Source organism: Pungitius pungitius, chromosome 3, assembly GCF_949316345.1.
Source record: "Pungitius pungitius chromosome 3, fPunPun2.1, whole genome shotgun sequence".
Taxonomy (NCBI): Eukaryota; Metazoa; Chordata; class Actinopteri; order Perciformes; family Gasterosteidae; genus Pungitius; species Pungitius pungitius.
Window position 1 is genome coordinate 26982957 of NC_084902.1, and position 23915 is coordinate 27006871.

The 23915-nt window shown below is 44.1% G+C and overlaps 1 protein-coding gene and 1 long non-coding RNA gene across 3 annotated transcripts; one reads left to right on the forward strand and one right to left on the reverse strand.

Annotated features, from left to right (window-relative positions):
* Nucleotides 1-7177: 7177 nt before the first annotated feature.
* Nucleotides 7178-9356, reverse strand: sox1b (SRY-box transcription factor 1b). Its single transcript, XM_037471147.2, has one exon. The coding sequence runs from the start codon at nt 8801-8803 to the stop codon at nt 7739-7741; it is 1065 nt and encodes a 354-aa protein (XP_037327044.1). The 5' UTR covers nt 8804-9356; the 3' UTR covers nt 7178-7738.
* Nucleotides 9357-11138: 1782 nt separating this feature from the next.
* On the forward strand, nt 11139-14148 carry LOC119217481 (uncharacterized). 2 transcript variants are annotated; one of them, XR_009955940.1, is made up of 4 exons: nt 11139-11223; nt 12393-12527; nt 13313-13392; nt 14035-14148. It is a non-coding gene; the product is annotated as an uncharacterized LOC119217481 (long non-coding RNA). The 2 variants fall into 2 exon arrangements; XR_005120273.2 differs by lacking the exon at nt 14035-14148 and having other exon boundaries at nt 13313-13524.
* The last annotated feature ends 9767 nt before the right edge of the window (nt 14149-23915 follow it).

The window sequence follows — 23915 nt, forward strand, 5'->3', positions numbered from 1 at the left end:
CAGTATTTCCTCCATTTCTTTCTCGTCCGTTTTTCCTCCTTTCCTTCCCCTCTCTTGCTTATTCCGTTTTTTTCTCCTTCTCTTGCTTCGTACTTTTTCTTTCTGTCATGGAATGTGTGATGAGCCTCCAGCTAATCCCATCCCTAAAGCACCTTAGCAACGCTCGCTAAGGGAATTTGGAGGGAGCTCCAAAAAAAAAAAGAAAATGATACACACACACTCACATAAACATGCACAAAGCCCAGCGCACAGCCCCCTATTGGCAGCAAGTGGATTCAGGGATGCACTAATACATCTTCAAATGTGCTTTTTAAAGCGTTTGCAAAGGCTCTGCCGTTGGGCGATAACTCCCCACCGGTTAAAGGATGGATGCTCCCGTTGTGTTGCAGCACCGCTCTACCCTCCCTCGGTTTTTTCTCATCCTTCCACATCCCTCGCCATCGCTCCCTCCTACCTCTTCCCCCAGCTGACACAAGAGAAAGTTTCATCCGGACAACGGCTGCATTGTATGAAGTTTTGATGTTTGTGGAGCGTTGAAGCTGTGTTTTCCTCCGGCGCACGCGGCTCATAACTGATCAAATAGCGAGGATCATAGTCATACTTTTATATAATATATATCACTGGCCTCGCTCGTCTAAGTTGCTCACATTGAACTCAGTGCCGTCTCTTTAAGAGGTCACACGAGGCAGGAAACAGAAGCCAGTGTACTTGTCTGCTCACAATGCCTCGTCACTTGAATACAACTAAACATGCTTGCACTGCTAATTTATTTTTAATGCTGAGAAATGATAATTGCTTCCGTCCAGTCTGCATGCCTCACACACTTGAGGACTTCGTAGAGGCTGCTCTGAGACGGTGATGTGTGTCCTTCTCTATTCACCACTGTGCGTGCCTGCTCGGGTACATGTGGTAACTCGTGGTCACGGTTAGGTTATGAACGAACGCTCCTCAGGTGAAGGAGAAGAGGGAGGTGATGGAAAGAGAAATGATTCATTTAATTGGGTAATTCATCTAGAATTTATTATAGAATCATTTGATTACATGAGATGAAGGAAGTTGGACGTAATTAGTAGTTCCCTCAACACATAAGGGACACATTATTACACATTACACTACAAGTCTTTTATTTAATGCCCGCATCTGCTTTTCTTGTTCAGCGCCATGGAGTACAGGAACATATCCCAGCATGCACTGCACAATACCTGGTTATTACCTTTCATGTTTAAGTTTTAGAATTTAGTGTTGCGTACATTTCACTTCCAGAAAACACCAGGTTAAAAAGTACAAATATGTTAGATTCAAAATTGGACTAATCACAGTAAACAGATTAAGCTATGTAAGTGATAAGATTAGTGTGTGTGTGTGTGTGTGTGTGTGTGTGTGTGTGTGTGTGGGTGTGTGTGGGTGTGCGTGTGTGCACTCATATGAGGCTATAATGAGAATCTGTAAATACCTCAGACTGAATCCCTCTCCATGCTTAATCTGGGTCCACAACTACTGGCTGCCAACACAGATCATCTCATGTACATGCACACACACACACACACACACACACACAGACACTAATGTATTGACACACATGTACACATGGATATCATTATTGAATCCAGTTACACAAATCGGGGAAGGTATATATGTAACCATATATTCTGACGGATCATTCTGATTTTACAACACACACACACACACACACACACACACACACACACACACAAGTGGATCAGGGGAGGTGGGTGTGTGCAGGAATCTTCAGCCAGGCTATCGCTAACAAGCATGCTCCTCTCTCGCCTTTATACAGCAAATCCCTCTACTCCACGCCGAAGATTAGCATACTGTCTTACCCAAACACACACACAAATACACACAGTTCATGCTGTACTAAACAAACACTTTCCCAAAAGCTACCACGGCCCACTTGAAAAGTTGCAGTCACTAGGTTGATATTGGTCGATATTTACTCAGGAAATGATTTACTACAAAATTGTAAATAAGGCCCCAATTTATCAAAACAATGGAGCTCAAATTCAAAAGCATTTCTGTGGCTCATTTATCTATCCATGATTTTCCTGTATTTTCACTAAACTGAGATCGTTTTATTTTATTACTCACACATCACAGCCTCCTACAATAGAAAATATAGAGCGTCTGACGTTAGGGGAGGCATGGTTACGTTACAGTAACAACAGGAACCGCCTCCATGTGTTGACATTCCTAACGTTCCACGCTTTGCTGGGCATAGAGAAAATCGGCCCGGCCCCTTAAACACGGCAAAGTAGCCCGCTATTACTCAAGTACGCCTCGATCAAACCAATACGAACCTCTGTTGTGCTGGGTGTGTATCGGTGATCAGCAGAGGATAACGACCTTCTGAACCCTTCTTCCGGCACATGACACTGATAACCGCTGATAACAATAATTCCAACTGGCTGATGACAAGTGGAGCGAGGGACGTTTTTTAATTCATTACAAATTCTAAATGCTCTGAATTGTAGCTTTTTACAACCAACAATACGTCTGCATTGGCCGTTAAAACCTTAAAACACACACGCGTACTCACACAGGTCTCCCCATGTCAAAGAACACTAAATAATTACGGCACGGTTGCAGGTGATTGACACTAATGACCAGTGTTTTGGGCGGCCCGACTGGTGGGAGGTTGGAGAGACGTGAACCAGAGCTCCCCTGCAATCTGCAAATAACAGAGTTCCTCTCGGCACGGGCGAACGGGAGAGAGCAGTTCATTGGCCTCTGGGCCGGCAGGAGACCTTTCAACTCCAGTGATTACCTGAGCTACAGGTGTAATCACGTTAGTGTTCCTTGTTCTCCTCCTTTTCTCCCTCCTCTCTCTCCCCATCTTTTCTCTCTTTCTTTCTTCCACTAAGTGCCTTAACCCTGCGGAGAAAAGGCACCGTGGCGTTTGAGGTAAATGGCTCGAGGAGAACTAGCTTTTGCTGCTGCGTTTAGGGTCGGTTTGAAAGCTGGAGAACTTTCTTCTTTCCATTGTTCAGTTGTTTGCTCCACGAACTCTTCCTGCTGCGTTAATAACCCGTGACTCAAACCAGTTGCCAGTTCCTATAAACCTATAAAAAATATTTATTGGGTTTAATTGTGTACATTCTTTCTGTATTGCTTTTAAAATGATGTCAATAAATTGAAGTGACATAAAGCAAGAAAGCAGTGCTAAGAAAAAAAAGTCCAACCTAGATATTCCAGTAAATACTCAACTGGTTAGTGTGGTTTTATAGCAAGCTTTAGAAAACAAATCTTCACTTCCCGGTACGTTGCACTGAGGAACCTTGGTGGGCGGGGCTCCGCAGCGCCTGTCTGAGCAGACGGTGTGTGATGATTATAGGCCCCTGGGGAGATCCGGGGGGTTACTCCCTAATTGATTGTCATGAAAGGCCCTAATTGAATTAAGCAGCATGGAGGAGCGACACACCACGCAGTCCATTTGATGCCTGGAAACCGCAAGGCAGAGGCTACTGTTTAAAGACTACTCTGATTTATGAGGGAAAAGTTTTTGCATCATCTCCAACTAATGAAGAACTATGTCGTCTTTGAATTTGATGTAGTACTAAAACATAGACCGGTTGCTGCTTGCTGACTGTGCACAAAACACATTTGAGCGGTTCAAATTAGAGGACATATTACGGGTAACATATTAAACGATGCACCTTGCATTCTTTGCACTTCAAGTCATGCTCTTGATCTGTCTTTCGAGGATGTGTAATGAGCTGATGCACAACTTTTTATTCAAGACTGATCCGATAACCCCATTTGGAATAGTGTCACCATCTTCCTGTTTTGATACCCGTTTGTCTTCATTCTGCACATTGTTGCTCTAAAAGAACTCATTTTTCTTATCATTCATTAGTGTTTAAAGAGAGATTTCACAAAGTATTTGACCTTGACGCTGGCTTGTTTGGAATCCACAGAAGACAGACTGGTTTGTTCGGAAACAGCAAATGCTAAAATGCTCAATTAAAGATGAGAAAAAAGATGGTGAAACCACAGAGTCCAAATAACCGAACACCCAACATTTCATTTTTAATGTATTCCTTCTAAATTCCCTTCATTTATTCATTTGAACGCTGCTCAGTGACGTTGTGTAAACTTTTAAAATGTGTCCCTATTTCTGCTTTAAAGGTTTTTCCCTTTTCAACAATTCTCAAATGTAAACAGTGGCCGAGGAAGAGAGAACCAGAGAGAAGGACTTTTTCCCGACAGCAGCAGAGTGATGGAGAGAGTCAGGCTCCCTCAGCACCAATAGGTCTGCTTTTGGTGGGAGGGAAGGGGGAGGAAAGGGGAGGAGGGGGCCCTCGGATTAAGAGGCTGAAAAATGGTTAAAACGTGTCAACGTGTAATTGCACGATAAGGCCCCCTCGCGAGGAATCCGTTGGCCCCGTTGCTATTTTCTATGGCGTCCCCGGCTAATCTCCTCGCGCCACATTCGGTCTTCTGCAATCGGTCCCCCGTAATCTCCCACGACAGAACCGGGTCCAACGTCGGAGGTGAGGGGTTTTATAGGAGGAGAGGGAGGGAAATATGCGGAGGCGTGATAAACTGATGCCGATTAGCCACGTTTAGGACACCGGGAGCACGCGGGATGGGGAGGCGGGGAGGGGGGGGGGGGGGGGGGCATAGGGTTATGGAGCGGGGGGAAGCCAGAGCAGCGGGGTCCAATTTGTGCCAAACAGAACAGGAGAGGACGAGGACTTGGAGGCACTTGGCTGCGGACGGGTCCCGCCGCGATGACTGGCCCTCTATGGGAACATCCGGGGATTCTGGGTAAAAATGGACCAGGCATCTTGATGTTAAGATGTGTAGATATTTATCAGGAGTCTGTAGTTCTTCAAACCAAGCAGCACTGAGGCCTGGTGTGACGGATCATCACATCTCAGATGATAATAGCTTTGTATGGATTTGGTATTTAGATGAAAAGTGTCTTTATATACCTCCATGTTTGTGGGTCGATGCTCCTCACAGTTCTTGTTCTGTAGACAAGTTTGTGGCAAAGTGCGTCCTTGCTCTTCTATCTTGATGTCAGAAGCATTTAGAGGAAAACATACCAGTTTGATCCTTTCTCTTTTCATGAGATTGAGTATAAAGCAGTCAAATGACTTTCTTTTTCATTTTTTTAATTCCCTTTGATCACTCGACAACTCATTAATTCTTTTTACTCAAACTTAACTGTAGGTTCCACTTTTTGACATGGTAACAGTTTTAGTTATTCCTTTTACACTCTTGAGTGAAAACCAGATCATTAGCCTTTCAATCTTAGGGAACGTTTCCATATCATCAAGAGTTGAATTAATGTATTGACTACCGCTAATTTTACTTAAAATCTTTAAATTATCCCTTACAAGTTGGTCACGTTTATTAGTTGCCATCAATCATGCTGTTAAATTCAAATAAAAAGGTTGTTACAAATAAGACTTACAAATTCTTATCTAAAATAGATTGTTTTGGTTTTATATTTGCAGTTTATATTTGTATTTATAATAATTATAAAGTTATAAAAGAAATTACATTTCTGAAGATAAACCCCTCCCACTTGAATCCAAATTCAAAGAGCAAAGACAGATCTAAGAAATAAAGCAATCTGAATGTAACAAATATAAATCACACAGGGATCATTGCGGACTAATACATACCTTTAGTTTAATCAGCTGACATCCATAGAAACAGCTTTATTAAATGTGATTTGCATCTGCGTTGCCCTCTCGTTTTGAAGTCCGGACCCGTGTGGGATTTACTCTGATAAAACCCGGGGTGTTGTTTGCCGGCCTTTTTGTTGGGGGTGACCCCCGGCCGCCCAGGCTTACACCGCGACTAATCCCCATTCTCCTCCAGCACAAAAACCTGCGCTCCGCTCATTCATCCCTCCCTCCCTCTCCATCCTACCCCGGGGCCTCCAGTGATGCAGCCATCACATTTAAAGAAGGGAAATAATTAAACAACCAGGAGATGTGCACACACACACACACACACACACATGCAGGCGTTTGATGCAGAGGGGTGAGGAGTGGGGTAAGACTGGAGGACCCAGGTGGAGGCGGGGTTGAAGTGGGCCCAATTGAGGCCTTCTGAAGAATTAGTAGTTCATTGACCAGCGGATACTCTTGTTTTCAGATTTACTTTAGCTGGAGCTCTAGGTTACTGAGGTCATGACCCTGAAACAGGCTGAAAAGGAGAAAGAAACTTTATATTTTACCAACAGACAGAACCACAATGTCAGAACGTTGTGGTGAGTCGAAAGTAAATTGTATAGTCACGTTTCTAAATAATGGAGCCAGAATTTGAGTGGAGCCCACTAATTAGAGAATACAGCTCATGGGAAAATGGAATAACCTTTCAGAAAATACCCGACATGCCTTTCCATCCCATGATGCAAAGATGTATGCTCTAGTATTGATTAATAATAGACAGGAACATTTACTGAAATTTAAAAATGACAGGCAAATACAAAATAAGGATATCAGGTTATTTTGTACATTTCTCTTCCTGAAGCGAACATCCTCAACCAACAAGTGTTTAATTGAACCCCCGAGTTACAGGATGTTGGCTAATCTGTCCTAATATGAAAGCTCTATCAGCTGTTAGCTAGAATAAAATATTATTTTACAATTGCAGATACTATGCAATTGAAGATGAAACAAGAAGAGAAATAATGTGGCCTATTTTCATATTCTGCCCCCTTATTTTAAGCTCACTAATCTGCCAACACCTTATAGTGACACATTAGTCCTTATGATGTCCAGCAGGAATTAAATGAGACAAACATCATCAAGATTCATGCCAGCTAAAAGAGGATCATTAGAAGATCTAACTGATTATATTTTCAAAATATTATATTTTCAAATATCAAAGCAAACATGTTCCATATTTAAATTACTTTGAACGCAGTAACAAAAAATAAATTAAGGGCCCAACAAAAAAATGATCGATTCAAAATCGCCGAGAAAATATGTGATTGACGTCAATAAAGCCGCGTTCATTCAATGACGTATTATAAGAACTAGAATCAATGTGAATACACAGCAACATTTTTAGATCCTCTGCAAAAACACCCTAACACATTTAACGAAAATGCGTTAAACTGTTTCGCAAAATTGTCTCGTCTTTAACCCGAAGAGGAAGCTTGGTATTTTGTAAATTATGTACAATTGAATAGAAGTGTTTTCAGTAGGCCTATTTATTCACAATTTACAAGATTTTACAACAACAAAACAAATTCAAATTACACCGACTGACTCACATGTTTACAAGCATTAAAACTGGAAATCAATTTAAATTGCAGCCTTGAAACTTTTTTTTGTTTATAACACATCTTCCACACCGCCCTCCATTAATTATACGGTTCCCTCTTTAAACAGGTTTTCGGGACCCTCCAAACACACAGCTGGTGCCTTTAATTTTCCACAGAAAAGTCGGAAAAAAAATAACCTTCAAAATGCGCCAGCCTTCACGGATTATAATTTAAATCGTGTCAAAACTTGGCATGCTCTGTTCCAGAGAGCAAAAGTAGATTGGGTGCGCTTTCCTTAGCTCGGACAGACAAAAATCCATCACTGAAAGAAAATAAAAACGACAATAAAAAAAGTTTGTTCAAAGTGATTGCATTTTTATGGCTGTAACCGCCTATAATTTACAATTCCTCAGCAGCCTGCGCCCACATCTAGTTTTTTTTTTTAAATATTTGGTTGTGGTCTGTAGTGCCTTTAGTACATTTAGAGATTTAAATATGAGTCAGAGGAACCGTCCCGTTTACCGGAGTGGAGCCGCTGCTCTGGTAGTGCTGCGGGTGGAGCACGTGTAGTCTGCTGTGCACCGCGGCGTCCCCCGCCACCTCTCCGGATGGCAGATACATGCTGATCATGTCCCGCAGGTCCCCCGCGGGGCACGGGGGCGGTCCGCGCGCCGCGGACACCGGGGGGCTCACGCTGGGCTCCGATTTCACCAGGGACCCCAGAGTCCCTCCGATCGTCCCGGACACCGGGGAGACGCCGGAGCTTTGGTGCTGGTGGGTGTAGCCGGTGATCCCGCCGTAGCCCGGCGGGGACGCGCTCATGTAGCCCTGGGAGTTCGAGATGGGGCTGTAGGACAGCGCGCTCATGTCGTACCTGTGCACGGGCTGCGGGTTGTGGTGCGGGTGGTGGTGCGGGTGGTGGTGCGGGTGATGGTGCGGGTGTCCTCCGGAGCCCGGGTGCTGCGTGTACGCCAGCTGCGCCTCCTGCATCATCGCGTGAGCCGCCGCGGCCGCGGCCGCCACCTGGCCCGAGTACGCGCCGTTCGCCCAGCCGTTGACGTGCGTGGCGTAGCCCATATTTCCCCCGACGTGGCCCCCGCCGGGACTCTCCAGCCTCTGTCCTCCCCCCATCCCGACACCCACCGGGGAGCCGAGGAGCCCGCCGGCCAGCGAGTACTTGTCCTTCTTCAGCAGCGTCTTGGTCTTCCTGCGCGGCCGGTACTTGTAGTCCGGGTGCTCCTTCATGTGCATGGCCCGCAGCCGCTTCGCCTCGTCGATGAAGGGTCTCTTCTCCGCCTCGGTCATCACCTTCCACTCGGCGCCCAGCCGCTTGCTGATCTCGGAGTTGTGCATCTTGGGGTTCTCCTGGGCCATTTTCCTCCGCTGGCCCCGGGACCAGACCATGAAGGCGTTCATGGGTCTCTTGATCCTGTCCTGCGGGACTTTGCCGCCGGGCCCCCCGCCCGCTCCGCCCGCGTGTCCCCCCGGGTTCGCCGGGTTGGTCTGGGGCACCACGGGGGAGTGTAAGTCCGTCTCCATCATTATGCTGTACATTCACCCGGTCTTGGTAGGACAACACTGCTCCGTCAAACACCCAGACTCATTCAGTCTGGCCCGCTGGACCTCCGAGCAACAGAGCGACAAAACGAGTGTGAAAAGACGCGCGGAGGGACGCGAAGACGCTGCGCTCTCAGGGTCAAATCCACCCAGAGGTCAACTTGTTCCCCTTTTCTTTCTCGCCTCTCGTCCCCCCCCTCCCTCCCCCGCCCTGTCGATCAGATCAGCGAGCGCCCACAGTGATAGGAACCGGTCGCTCGGGCTCACTTTGGCTGAAGCTGTACTGGGAAAAGTTTCCGGAGCGTGCTCGGGCCGCGCGCTGTGACAGCAGCTAAATGAGCGCCAGGCGGCCAATGGAGAGGCTTCGGTGGAGACGTGATTTGCATGCAGGCGCTCGAGGTTCTGGTGACGTCGGAGCGCGAGAACTAAAAATGACTCCCTCTGTCATCTTTTTTTTTTTTGCGTGGAGCCAAAAAAAAAGAAGAAAAAAAAAGAAAAACATACGCAACATGCAAACAGTTTAATTCCCACCATCTAGTCTCAGTGCAAGATCATACGGGTCAATATATTAAATGAAAGAAAACGTTAAAAAAAATGTTGCAGGTAATACAACTTGATATTGGTAATAACGAAATGGTCTGAGAAACTGCAATATGTATAAATAAGAATAGGCTAAATGTGGCGAACATTTAAAAAAACTCTAAAAAATAATACAAACAATAATAATGATCTGTAGTAACATAACATACTAATAAAAGCTCTTAAGCTCAGGTGTATTCACCAAATTATAAATAGCATATGTGATTCTGACATTACATACTTTCATACTCTTTTAAACATGGTTCAAAATGCCCTAAAATATTTCCATTTCCCCCTGTTTTTTTGTCAACTATAAGGGCTTCACCGCCTCCTATTCAGAGCCACAGGTGCTTTTCTGTTGTGCCCGTTGCTAGGAAACAGGTGACTGACGCCCGGAACACGTGCTATTCAAAAGAGCCCCTTTTGTTTGTTTCACCAAAGCTGCTGGAGAGCACGAGAAAAAGAGGGAGGGATTTAACCCCCGAGAGAAACTACAGTAATCCTGTAATACATGTTAGAAATATCTTTGTAATGATGACATTTGAATAATGTAATGGAATATGTTGTGGACATCATAAACCTGCAGCTGCAGGCCGCTGGCCATCAATAGGCCCCACGACTGCTTCCACGCTCCTGTTCTTAAAATAGCGATCAAGGACACTTGATCAAGCGTTTTCCTGTGAGATATCCTTTGATTTAAATTGAGTCTGTAAAGGAGAGACTGCTCTTTTGAAACAAACATCCTAAACCTTATGAACAGAGACAATAATAATGACACAAGACCATGTTTTACTGGATTTCCAATGAATATCTCCTCAGTAAACTGTGATTAATACTTATTAGTACCCATCAACATTTCCTAGGGCTCAAGGGGACATTTATCTCAGTCACTCGCTTTGTCAAACCAACAGTCAGAAATATCAATATACACATAAATGTATGTACAAAGAAAACAGTAAATGTTTGGCCTTTCTGCTCAAGAAATGAATCAATCAAAAATAAGTTACAGAGGAATGATTTTGTCCACCCATCATTCACTGCAGCTTTATATTCCACATAACTTTGTAGCACGTTTCAGCCCTTTGGTGCAGTGACGAAGGAAGGGATTGGGCTCTACTCCATTCCTCGTCCCGATTTGTCATTTGGTATTCGGCTGCCCTCCTGCTTCACTGGCTTCCCGTCATGTGGAGGATCTTTTCAGCCCTCTGGGATTATGCTCCCAAGTGGCATCTGTCAGGTGCCGCCCGCCTCTCAGCGAGCTGATAAACTCCGCTGGCGTGCTGACAGGGCTGGATTCTCCCCTCGCTGCCTTGTACCAGTCGGCTGTAGTGCTGTTAAGTGGCTTGTAGGATGTGTTTTCCACGCACACCGTGACACTCTCCTCTCTTTCTGCCTCCTCTCACCCAGCACAGCGACGCGCGGACACGCCGAGGCGAGCACGCTGCGTCTCTGCAGCGCCCGGAACGTCGCGTCGGACCCGATCGTCCGCCCCGTCTGTGGATTTCACAGGGTGTTGTTATTCGAACCAATAACAAAGCGACACATAACAGGCCTTCTGATTTTGATTTGTAGCGATGACACTAGTCTGTAACCGATGGAATCCAAGTCCATCTGAAATGTATTCGTCCCTTTTTGCAGACAGACATCATGTCACAGTGAACACACACTGCTTGAAGTGATGGTTGCTGTGTGAAGGTGTTGTTTAATGTGCTGCAGCTAAGTGGCTCTCTGCTGTGTGTTTTTTCTACAGGTGAGCCGTGCAGGACGAGACGTGCGCTGCAGAAGAAGGAGGCTTCAGCAGGAGAACTAATGCGGGTCGACAGAAAACACTCACATAGGTGAGTCAATGGAGATATTTGAATGTAGCAGATATTCTACAGTACTTGTGTTCGTCCGACACCTTTCAAAGCTTCCGAAAACACTGTGGTGCCTGTGTCCATTTCTTCTTTCCATGGTCTGGGAGGGAGAGATCTCCATGTCTGCAACCACAAATAGTTTGGATTAAGCAGATCACGTTGAAAAGATACAATCTTATTAACGAAAGATTTGTTAATACGATATATTTTTATTTATTAAATAAATACGATAAGCAGTGAACACCTTTCAATACACAACACAAACAATACTGTTTCCAAAGATCTCGTCTCTAAATAATGTTTGCAGGGCTTTGTTTAGTACTGTAAGACGGAATTGTTTCCAATACTTTTTTTAAATTGAGGACAACGGTAATTATTACTAAATACACATCTGTGTGACCCGGCTGGCACAAGAACACATTGGTGATCATCAAACATAATTATGAATAAAATATCTGCAGTTTCTCAGTCTCACTCAGGGACACAGCAGAGGACCAAAGAACGCTTCGGAGATAGAAGGAGATAGAATCTCTAAGCCAACAGGCCACAAACACACACACACGCACACACACACACACACACACACCGGCCTCACGGAATCAAAGGCATTTCTCCTGTGCAGCAGCCGGCCCGGTGGGTTTGTTTAAGGCTCGCTGTCACAGCAAGCTGTCAGCTCTACTGGAGTCAGCCTTACAGGCCAGGGCCGCGCACACACACACACACACACACACACACACACACACACACACACACACACACACACACACACACACACACACACAGTACATACATACAACAACATGCTATGACATGTGCTCAGAGAAACCCTTCAGCCCAATCATTTACGGATGTAATGCTGATGAAAATAGTAATTAATTACTTTTTTTTAATGCAAAAGTTTGTTTTTCCTCTAAAGTGTAAAATGTCATCATGTGTGTATGTTGTGCTCACCCTTCATGGGAAATAATCTCAGTAAAAGAAAATAATTTGAAATTCTGGTACGTTTGATTACATTATGATTACATTTTCACTACTAAACCTCACTGGCTACATTTAGACATTTTAACAATATTTCATGCAACTTTTATAGACTAAAATGTTTCATTTAAACAGTCCAAAATGCTGTATAACCCGGTTACTTCCATCCACAGGGCTGTTTAAGGTTGTGCTCCCCCTCCCGAGCGCAGAGAGAGGCCCGGACCACGAGTCCACCCGGCGTCTGTAACCTCAACAACGCGCAGATTAATTGGAATCATGTGATTTATCACCACTGTAGAAAATGCAGAGTAAGACGACCAACCTTATTTTCTTCTTCTTGTTACAAATTCATTCATCTGGTGCATTCCCTCTGCTTCAACAGCATTTGCAGGCATCATGAAGCTTTGACTTTAATGCTGTGATATTCACTTTTTTTCAATAACTCCCATGAATAAATTAACCAATTGCAGCAAATCAACATGGAGACTAACATCATCTTTGTACCCCCCCCCCCCTGTCAAGTGTCAAAGTAAAGTGGCCCGGTGTACCGAACCCTGTGAAGCATTTGCACTCATCATTTAATCATCGCACCTCGTCCTTTGATTGACGGCTAATGAATGGCGGGTCTCGGTTTACAAGGCGGCCTCTAACGGAGCCTCGCTAATGGCTTTTTGCCTCGTCTGCTCGACATCTCTTCAGACCGAGACGTCTTTAAAGCATTTCTCATATAAACACGGTACTTTGTGCAGACTGGACCAACACATTCTGTTCTCTTATCGACACTTGCATGGTCATTGAAATGTAGGCATAAACAGTCTGAAACTAGTGGGAGAGAAATACAATTCATGCAGCGACGTGTCCAAAGAGCGCTACACCTCTCACTGTGGGTATTTGACTTAATTCTCTGCTGCAGGTTCTGTTTTGATGACGGACCGGCGACTTAGAGGCCGTGCCTATGATGGAGGGCCTTTCAGAGCAAGATCCATGTCACTGCCGCACTAGACTACAGATTAAACTACTCGCATTCTGTACTGAAATAATATAATATTACTAATTATTATTAAATTCATGCTTTTCTTGTGTGCGTTTCCAGCTTCCAGAAAACACTGGAGGAGAAGTTGGGGAAGCAGAGGGAGGCTCATCAGGAGGAGCTCAGCCACCTCCAAGAGCACAGTAAGGAAACATCTCCTATTTAATCAACCTCTATAGTAGGCCAAAAGTCACAGTATGGCATAAAAAAGTCAAAACTATACCGTTATATGTCATATAAATAGCCAAATGTTATAGTATATTATGTAAAAGAAAATATCATTGTATGTCATAAAAAGGCATCGTACGTCAAAAAACGGTTATATTTATTAATAATTTATTATTTAAAAAAATATATCAAAGTATATCATGAAAATAGAGAAGTGTATTATGTACAAAAGTCAACAAAATACTGTAGTTCTGCAATAAGAAGAAATATGGTATATTATTAAAATATTTTGACTGAATAGTCCCAAAGTATGATAGTAAGTCATGTAAAACGTTGAAATATCATCTAGAATGCCATAAGAAAGTCATAGTATAGTACATAGTCGTAGGTTAGTAGGATACTAAAACATAGCATAGTATGTCATAAAGAACTATTATTGTATGTTGTAGAACAAAGTATAGTATACTGTGTCAAGAAAAAAGTTTCATGTATCATTTATTAAGGTCAAAAAGGTGACAGTATAGTGTGTAATAATATTGTGTTTCAGTGTTTGTTTTCATACAAGTATGTGAATTTGATGCATTTTCTAATGTTGTCCTTCTGTTCTCTTGACACAGCGCAGTTTCCAGACCTGAGGACGGCAGGTTTCTTCTTCTGCTCTGCGGTTACTCTGAGAAGTAACTTTGACAGTTTGGGGGTGGTTCAGCTTTTGTAAAATGTTCACTGTGCAGCTGAATTTTTAATAAAGCACAATGTAGCATAACCCCCTGCGTGTGTCTCATTGAAAGCCCGGGAGGAGACGGATGTCTCTACTCTACCGGGGCGATGCACACTGATGATCCCACAGCGGTGGGAATCGAACCCGGGTCTGACGCCACCCAAACCGGGGACAGCGCAACCACGCCACCATGTCATTCACCCTTAATCATGTTTGTTTGTTGCCTTTGACTTCTTCATGTGACTGAACAACCTCAAAAATCACCCACCTGCAAAAGGCTTGAACCCACGACCTCATGCTCACGGGGCAGTCGCCTTCACCTGCAGCTATTTGTTCAGACACATATGTCTGCTTCATTAAATACTTGTCTTCTTCACTTTGGGTGTTGAATCTTAAAACAAACCACAGCACACAAGAACCGAACCCACAACCTTCTGCATGTAAGGTGTTCTCTCATCACGGTGAGCTAACTGATCTGATGGTTTCATTGTATATTTCAGGTGGAACAAATCAGAGAGCTCAGAGTGTTAAATGACTATTAAGGAGTCCAGAGGTTTTGGGTTGAGATCCCTTATGGAGAGGTTTTAGAGCCAAGAGCCCAAACAAAGGAGACAAATGTACAATGAAGCCAGTGGTTGCATCAGATCAGTTAGCTCACCGTGATGAGAGAACACCTTACATGCAGAAGGTTGTGGGTTCGGTTCTTGTGTGCTGCGGTTTGTTTTAAGATTCAACACCTAAAGTGAAGAAGACCAGTATTTAATGAAGCAGACAAATGTGTCTGAGCAAATAGCTGCAGGTGAAGACGACTGCCCTGTGAGCATGAGGTCGTGGGTTCAAGCCTTTTGCAGGTGGGTGATTTTTGAGGTTGTTCAGTCACATGAAGAAGTCAAAGGCAACAAACAAACATGATTAAGGGTGAATGACATGGTGGCGTAGTTGCGCTGTCCCCGGTTTGGGTGGCGTCAGACCCGGGTTCAATTCCCACCGCTGTGGGATCATCAGTGTGCATCGCCCCGGTAGAGTAGAGACATCCGTCTCCTCCCGGGCTTTCAATGAGACACACGCAGGGGGTTATGCTACATTGTGCTTTATTAAAAATTCAGCTGCACAGTGAACATTTTACAAAAGCTGAACCACCCCCAAACTGTCAAAGTTACTTCTCAGAGTAACCGCAGAGCAGAAGAAGAAACCTGCCGTCCTCAGGTCTGGAAACTGCGCTGTGTCAAGAGAACAGAAGGACAACATTAGAAAATGCATCAAATTCACATACTTGTATGACAATTCTTTTAAAATGAATTCATGACGTACGAAATTGAATTTATTTACATTTTTATGGTATGTTATAGGATGACCGTTTCATTCATTTCTATAAAAACTATACCATTAAATCTAGTTACTAACTCACTATACTATGATTTTTTGACTTTCCTTTCTATGGCATTTATGATTCAAATTCTATACCATGACATTCATTTTATGACATGCTATATGACTTTACGACACAATTTTTTGATAGTTTCATGGCATACTATATGTACATTTTGACATTTTATGAATTACAAAGGCATTACACTTGGACTTTTTTGTCGAAAAAGTTCCAAGACTATACATTTTTTTTTTAATTATGACAATTTATCACCCTTTTATTCTGAAAGCTACAACTGATAAACAACTACTGCAACAGCTAGTACTACTAAAGTTTCAGCCTACCACAGAAAAAGTAGCAATATTAGAATGTCCAGATAGAAATAAAAAGGATTTATTAATTACCAAATGTTTGTTCCTTCCACTCTAGTCCTTCTCCCCTCCAGGCCGTTCATGTAGCACTCTGGAAAGAAAAAAGAAATTTAAAAATCATATCCAGCTCCTCACGTGTTATTCCATCCGTCTGACATTAGTCTCCAATAACCGCCCTAAAAGAAGGAAGAATAATGCCTCATCATATTATGACAATTTCATATCAAAAACTAGCAGGCGTTCATAACACACCAGATACTGCATGTGTAAAACAAACCTCACTTCCACATTGATTACCCCGTTGTCCACTAAAGTCAGTAGCTGGAGCTAACAGCACTAGCATTGATAAGAGTGGAGTCAGTAGCTGGAGCTAACAGCACTAGCATTAGTAAGAGTGGAGTCAGTACATTTTAATTTCCCATTTATACTTGTACTGGAAAGATTGGGTGAAATCACGGGACAGCCCCAAAATGAACAAATTCATGAAATTAAATACATGAACAAGGTTCTCATTGAAAAAAATGACTAACAAATGCTAATAGTGGAAATAAAAAAAGACTAATGATATGTTACTGTGAATCATTGCTGATGAACATGCTGCTTTGGAGGGGCATGTGTACAGACTGTAAAGCCCTCTGAGGCATATTTGTAATTTGCGATTTTTGGCTATACAAAATAAAATGAATTGAATTGCTTTGACCTGTAATACTTTCAGCTAAGCTGTTCACATCAAACCTGTTTCCCATCATTCCAGCATTTGGTTGAGCAGTCTTGATGCAGCATCTACAATTTATTTGTACCTCGCCCACTATTACAGAAAAAATGCAAAAACATTTAATTAAATTAGAGCACGTGCAGCCTCCCTCTCTTTTCCAGTGCAACACAATCACTGATTGTTTCTAGATAGGAAGGAATATGATTAGACCACGTGTTTGAGTTTGTCCCTTTGGGGGCAGGGGGGTCTGATTGTGGTTTTGTTAGTGCTGAGAGCCGAGGTAAGCTGAAGGGTTGAAAAGGATGAGGAGATGATTGGATATAAGGATACAAGAGGACAAGACGGAGGAAGTGAGCTGATACATCAATTGGTTGATGGTGTAGGAACGGTGAGCTCTAAAATATAGTTGCAACAATTTTGCTTTTATTCAAAAGTGAGATGAAAAGAGGGATATTAGTCAGAGCTGCAGCCTGGACGTGTTATGCCTCATTTAGCATTCGGTACTCAATAGAAGGCAGTAAATGTACATTAGGAATTTAAAAACCCTATTTTCAAAGACTAAATTAAACGGTAGGGAATTCATTATTCTGCACTGTAAAGCAAATACGGAGTCATAGAAACATCCAGCTAGCGTCTCCCCCCTGCTTCCAGTCATTAAGCCACGCTAGGCTACGTCCTGACTCTCGCCTACAAGAAATCAGTATCTTCTATCCTCTCACCCTCCGAACAAAGGCACATGAAGATATTTCCCTGAAATAAGTTGTTATTGGGCTCCTTGTTCAATTGTCATAAGGTGACGTAGAGGTGTAGTTGGAGAGGCGATGTGAGGAGGATTGAGCGGGAGGAGGAAGATCCCTTAGATCTCATTATTAGTTTGATTTTCTGATGGTGAACATGAGAGCTTTGATTCTCTGTGTAATAAGATAAGTGGTTCTAAAGGGAAAAGGGCAGCGACAGAGGGAGGGGAAGGAAGGAGGAAGAGAAACATGCTGAATAGGAGGGAAGGATGAAGAAGTGACCTTTGCGGGATGAGGTAAGGATGGAAGGAGGAACCCCACTGAGGTGAAAAGAAAAAGGAAAGGGAGGTGAGGAGGATCGAGGGGGGAGGAGGGGGGGTGATGGAGTGACCCCTGTGAAAACAGATTAGTCGACCATGAAGAGGATTACCAGCAATGATAGTCCCTCTGAGGGAGCCAATGAACACACACACACACACACACACACACACACAGACAAAATGAACACATCAAAAGTGATCAGCGTCATTCCAACCTGTCTGGCTAATGCAAACCCACACACACACACACACACACACACACACACACACACACACACACACACACACACACACACACACACACACACACACACACACACACAACAAGTGCACACTTCATCAAGCTGACATACTTCATAAAGGTTTACATAAATAACTTCTTTGACAGGGTACAAATAACCAAACATAGAAGTCTTTAACTAAAATGAGCGGTTCTCTGCTTGTGGGACGGATCCCCCCCTCAATAACCATGATGACTAAGACCCTCAATACACTCCTAACAGACTAAACAATCCTTCACCTGACAAGCATATCAAGATATTTAAAAACACAGTGGCAATATGCTTTGCATTTCAATTTTAAATGAAGGACCAAATGTTTAATAAAAGTCTACTACTAGTTAAGATTCTTCTTCTTACAGCAACCCATTGAGGACCACTATTAAAAAAATACACCAACAGATGGGCTGTACTGAATAAACAAGACACTTGGACTTGGCTTTTATTTATAACTATTTTAATAATGTTTGCCTGAATGGGAGCATCTGCATGTCAACTATACACACACACACACACACACACACACACACACACAAACCCCCCCCCCCCCCACACACACACACACACACAAACCCCCCCCCCCACACACACACACACACACACACACACACACACACACACACAAACCTACAACTCTGCCAATTTTGCACAACAGCAGAGAAAACAGCTGACTTTGAGCTGGGTTCAACATGCTGGGCTGACACCTCTGTCTGTCTGTGTGTGTGTGTGTGTGTGGTTTAGTGTGTAGTTGGTGTGTATAGCTAATCCTATTCAACCCCCACCAGCAGAAGCACCATCATGGCTGATTGTAACTGACACATCTGAAAATGATTCTTTGGCGTGTTACGTCCAGAATTACATGATAACACTTATAATGATAAGTTATTCACAAAGTACGTAATCTGTTGCTTCATCCACATCATCTGTTGCACATGTGTAAACTCACACATTTAGTGCATTTACATGAGCTGTGCTGTGTGAGGTCTGTATTGACTGAAACGGAGGGAAATCTACAAATCTAAATCTACAAAGTAAGTAGCAACCAAAGCTGTTAAATAAATACATTAAAAGGTATAAATGGGCAAAAGTATAAAACACTCAAGTAAAGTACCTGAGTAAAGGCACTTAGTTTCATTGCATTCATTGACTTAATAAAAACTTTAAAAAATCAAATCAATCGATCTTGAATCAAGCTTTGCAAAACGCAGAAAACGGTCAAAATGGGTTTATTAGAAGCTTTGGGAACACAAATCAATATCCAAAAAGGATAAAAGACACTAAACCTTTCCTTCTTGCTGACATTCTTCTCCGTCCCGCTGAGGGAAAGTCCTGACATCAGGACCCCCCCCAGAGGAGGACGGGGGTCTCCTCCACTCATCCTAAATGAGGCCTTTTTCCTCCATCCTCTCTGCTGTCGGTGGGGGGGAATCAGGCTCTGGAGAGAAGGAGGACTTCCTGGGAAGGGCCTTTAAGTGCAGGGCTGAGGAGTCTCTCTCTCTCTCTCTCCTTCACACTTCTCCATGTCTCTCGCTCATCCTAAATGGGGTCAAGCTCCCAGTCAGACCTGCTGCTTTCAAAGACCCCAAAGAGCAGCTCCCCTGCACCCCCCCTTCCCCCTCCCCAACAACCTTTTCTTCTTCCTTTCTTCCTATTCCTGCCCCTCGCCTTCCTCTCTTCTTCATCTCCTTCCTCTCAATCCTGCAGCTGCACTATTCTTGTCTCCCTACCGACTCTATTGATCTCCCAGTCCATTATCTGAAGCTTCAATGTTGAATGATTAATCCGTAAGCAGCACAGCCGCTGAGACAACTTTGATGCCTTTAAAGGTCTCGGGTTTGCGGAGTTATTTGTGACCGAGATCTCTCTTTGCGTCTCAATCTTACTGTCAAAAGGCTTCTGAACCAACATTTAGTTGGATTTCAAAATTCTCCAATGAAACTACAATAAAAACATGTGATATTAGGGTGGAATCGTGATGACAGCGGCATGTAATCACAGTCACAAAAGATCTAAACTAAAAAGGAGCGGTGTTTTTACAATCCCACCTCCAGCTAATGGAAAAAACACAGCCAGCCAGGGATCCCGAAAACAGGATGATTATCATTTATTCCTTATGAAAGACTTTGTGCACGTGCAGGCACCGTGTCACGCTCACACAATAACCACATTGTTAAAAGAAGCCAGCTGACGGCCACTGAGACGACGTGTCTCAGTTTCGGGTTTGCGCGTGAGAACCGGCAAAATTCCCTTTAAATGCAGCGGATGGTTAGCCAATCAACCTCGAGCACCTGTCTGACCCGCACCTTTCTGCCTCACCGGGCCCTCCCCTCTGCATCGGCAACGTACCTTGGCTCTTTTCACCAGGCATCCATCAGGCCATCGAGGGGGAAAGCCAGAGTTACATCCATCCATCGGTGCGTGCGTCCAGGATGAGGGCGAGATGTTGCATTTCTACACTGTTCACTCGATTTCTTCTTGTTTTTGCAGGGGAACAGATCAGCGGGAGAAGAACCAACGCCAAGCGGTAACAACTCCCCTCACTCAGAGGCTTATTGATCCCGCTGCTCTCCCATCGGGACGCTGTCAGAGGAGGTCACGTCTTTAGTGTGAATTCCTGCAGGAGGACCCCTGACGGACTCGTCCCAATGAGAGCAGCTGTCCCCTTCGCTCGCAACCACGTCTTCTCCACGACTTCCCTCCCCGCCTCCGGCCTCTGCAGCACCCCGGCCCGCTCTCTGCTCCCCTCCGACCCAAACCAGGTTTTATTTAATTTGTCCGTATAACCGACGTGAATGAACCCGGGGGGTTCAGGGCAGAGAAAGCCACGGGCGAGGGAGGGGCAGGCCTCTCGGCAGTGTGTGTGTGGAAAGAGAAACAATAAGTGCCATTATTTTTGATTTGCTTCCCCTTTTTGCACATTACCTCCAAAGTGCGATGCCCCATTGTGGGAGCAGAATAACGCTGAACAATGCAGCGGGGGCAAGAGGGTGAGGGTAATATTCAAGGGGGCTTTGGCCAATGCAGGCTGGCCTGCACTGGATAACCCTGCGGGGCAGCCACTGGGCCCCGGGTTAGGCTCATAATGGGAGGCATTGGGAGGCCTTTAGTTCCCATTGTGGCGGCTGTGTCAACAAAGAGGCCGCTGGGAGTTGCCCGGCATGTGGAACGGAGAAAAGGCCCTTTATCTCCTTCTTTTTAGAGCGAGGGAGACGTTATCACAGCGGCTCGACGCATCACCTCTCTCTCTCTCTCTCTCTCTCTCTCTCTCTACCTCTCTCTCTCTCCCCCTCTCTCTCTCTCTCGTGTGTTTACTCCATGGGACTCACTGTCCAAAGAGAAGAAAATTGAGAATTGCTTTCAGTGCTACATGCCAACACCATAAAACTCCTGTATATGCATAAGCGGCGACTCTCAATTCTAGTTCACTCAAACTTGGGTCCTTTTTTTTCCACAGTAACCTTTGGGAACGCAGCAAAGGTTTCCTGTGGTCAGACAGGTTGCAAACAGACTTCCTGCCTCGACTTCCACCCGCTGCCTTCCACGTAAAACTGCCTAATCAACGGACAACAGCAACTTTTCAATGCAAACAAGACAACACCATGTGGTGGTTTTACCACTTAAGAGCCAGACATGTTCTTAATAATCCACAAGGTCAGACAGGATTTGAGTGCAGGATTTATCAGGTTCATTTGTGAACTGCGTTTTTCGTTTTATGCCATTTCAAATATAAATCTCTTTAATGACTCTTCAACTCAATGTTTTCGGAAAACAGAATTATCAGTGATCCCAAATATTTTTAGCTTTTGTCATTTTAAAATTGAACTAATTAAACAGAGTGGAAGAGCAAGATTTTCCTTTACCTTTTGTTTATAAAATAAATTGAAATCATCTAATCAATCCAATTACATAAAAAAGACTGTGATTAACACCAGGTAATATATATTTAAAGCCTGGTATTATTAGCCAACATAAGCTTTAATATACTACTGGTAGACAAAGTGTGCTTTTGTTTGTTAGGGTTTAGAGAGAAATGTTCTTTAGGATGGTTCTCCCATCTCCCCTTCGCTTCCATTTTTTAGAGTAACACACCTACAGACACTCGCGCGCGCACACACACACACACACACACACACACACACACACACACACACACACACACACACACACACACACACACACACACACACACACACACACACACACACACACACACACACACACACACACACACACACACACACTTACATGAGCAGTGGATCAGCTTGTCAATATCACTGCCGGCCCATTCATTCATTCATCCGCCTGGGAAAGAGACGGACATGTGTGTTTACTCTAGATTCAATTCCCCGAGGCAAACACACACACACACACACACACACTATTGTGGTTGTCTCCTGGCTGCGATCAGGCAACCTTGAGAAAGCTGTACAAATAGTTGCATCCGAACCCACGTGTACGCATGTACGTAAATACACACACAGCAGAACAGCAGCACCTAAGCAAACAGGCCCGCGATGGTTGCAGCGCACGCCGAGCGGCTCTCATTACCAGCCTGCACAATGAGCCACACACACACACACACACACACACACACACACACACACACACACACACACACACACACACACTGAAAAGGGACACTCTGGATACCCAGCGAGAGTTCAGCACACACACGATCACACACGCTCTCCTCCCGTGTACTTTGACATAATTTCAATAATGAAATGTCACAGAATGACATCTGTGAATAGTTTTTTTTTTTTACTTTTAACACTGCAGATATAAATGTACATTATTTACCCAGGAAGGATGGAAGTAGGTGATAAAATAGGAGGCCGGTGAACAGCTCTGGACAAGGTTTGTTTACTACATCAGCAGTTTCCTATTGTTGGGCTGACACAGATAAAGCACGAGAGAGAGAGAGAGAGAGAGAGAGAGAGAGAGAGAGAGAGAGAGAGAGAGAGAGAGAGAGACACCTGCCAGCGTAACTCGATGTGTCAGGAGAAAGAACACAAACTACAACTATCTCCACTTATTTGGCATTTAGAATCAAGTAGATGTTCTTGTTTTATGTTCTGCTGAAAGCTTGCTGATGCTCTTCTGCTTAAACTTTCCTCTATATTGATTTCCTGTGGGTGAAGAGTGTGTGTGGGTTTGGATTTAGTTTACCAAGTGAGTGGACTGCTGTCTCCTTTAAACAAATAATTCATAAATTGGATGTAAGCTGGATGATGTTTTTGTGATTATTCAGTCACTGAAACTCTGAATGGGTCATATTGAATTTAGTCTCACGCATCGGGTTTAATGAAATAAAATCAAAGTCCACTGTCTCACCTTCTATAATTCGAAATATCCAAAAATCCAAAATCTCTGAGTCCTGATTTGTGTTTACAGCAGTAAAAGACACCGAAACCTTCTAAAACGTCTGGTTTTAATTGCATGACTACGATGCGCTGCCATTTTCCAATCTACAAAATAGACATACATGCTTTTGCTTACGCCTATTCTGTACATCCTTAAATCTGCATCTTCTCACCTGTAATGCTTAGTTAATCCCCTTCCCCTCTCAGCGGTCATTAAAGGACCTGATTAGCTTCCGTACACACTTCACTCACGTGCACACGCACCACGCCGAGCCCTCCAGCTGACCTGCTGACTCTCATCAGCGGGTCAATAAGACGGAGAGGTTGCTCGGGGTGACGAGATAAAAGCAGTGACACGACAGCGATGAAGATCAAGAGCTCGACAGGAGGACAACGGGAGGAGTAACGGGGGGGGGGGGGGGGGCGCGCGACTGTATCCAGGTTGGTAAGTTAAAAAAGACAAGATTTGAGGAAGCAGAGAGGGAGACATAGTGTGTCCATCTTTCATGGCAACTGCTTCCCTTGGTGCCTGTTTTCGGGGATTGGACATCCCTCCACACACCGTGCTCGACGCGTATGCCAGGTGGGTATTCAGGTGAAGACCGGTCAGAACCGGACCGAGGAGCA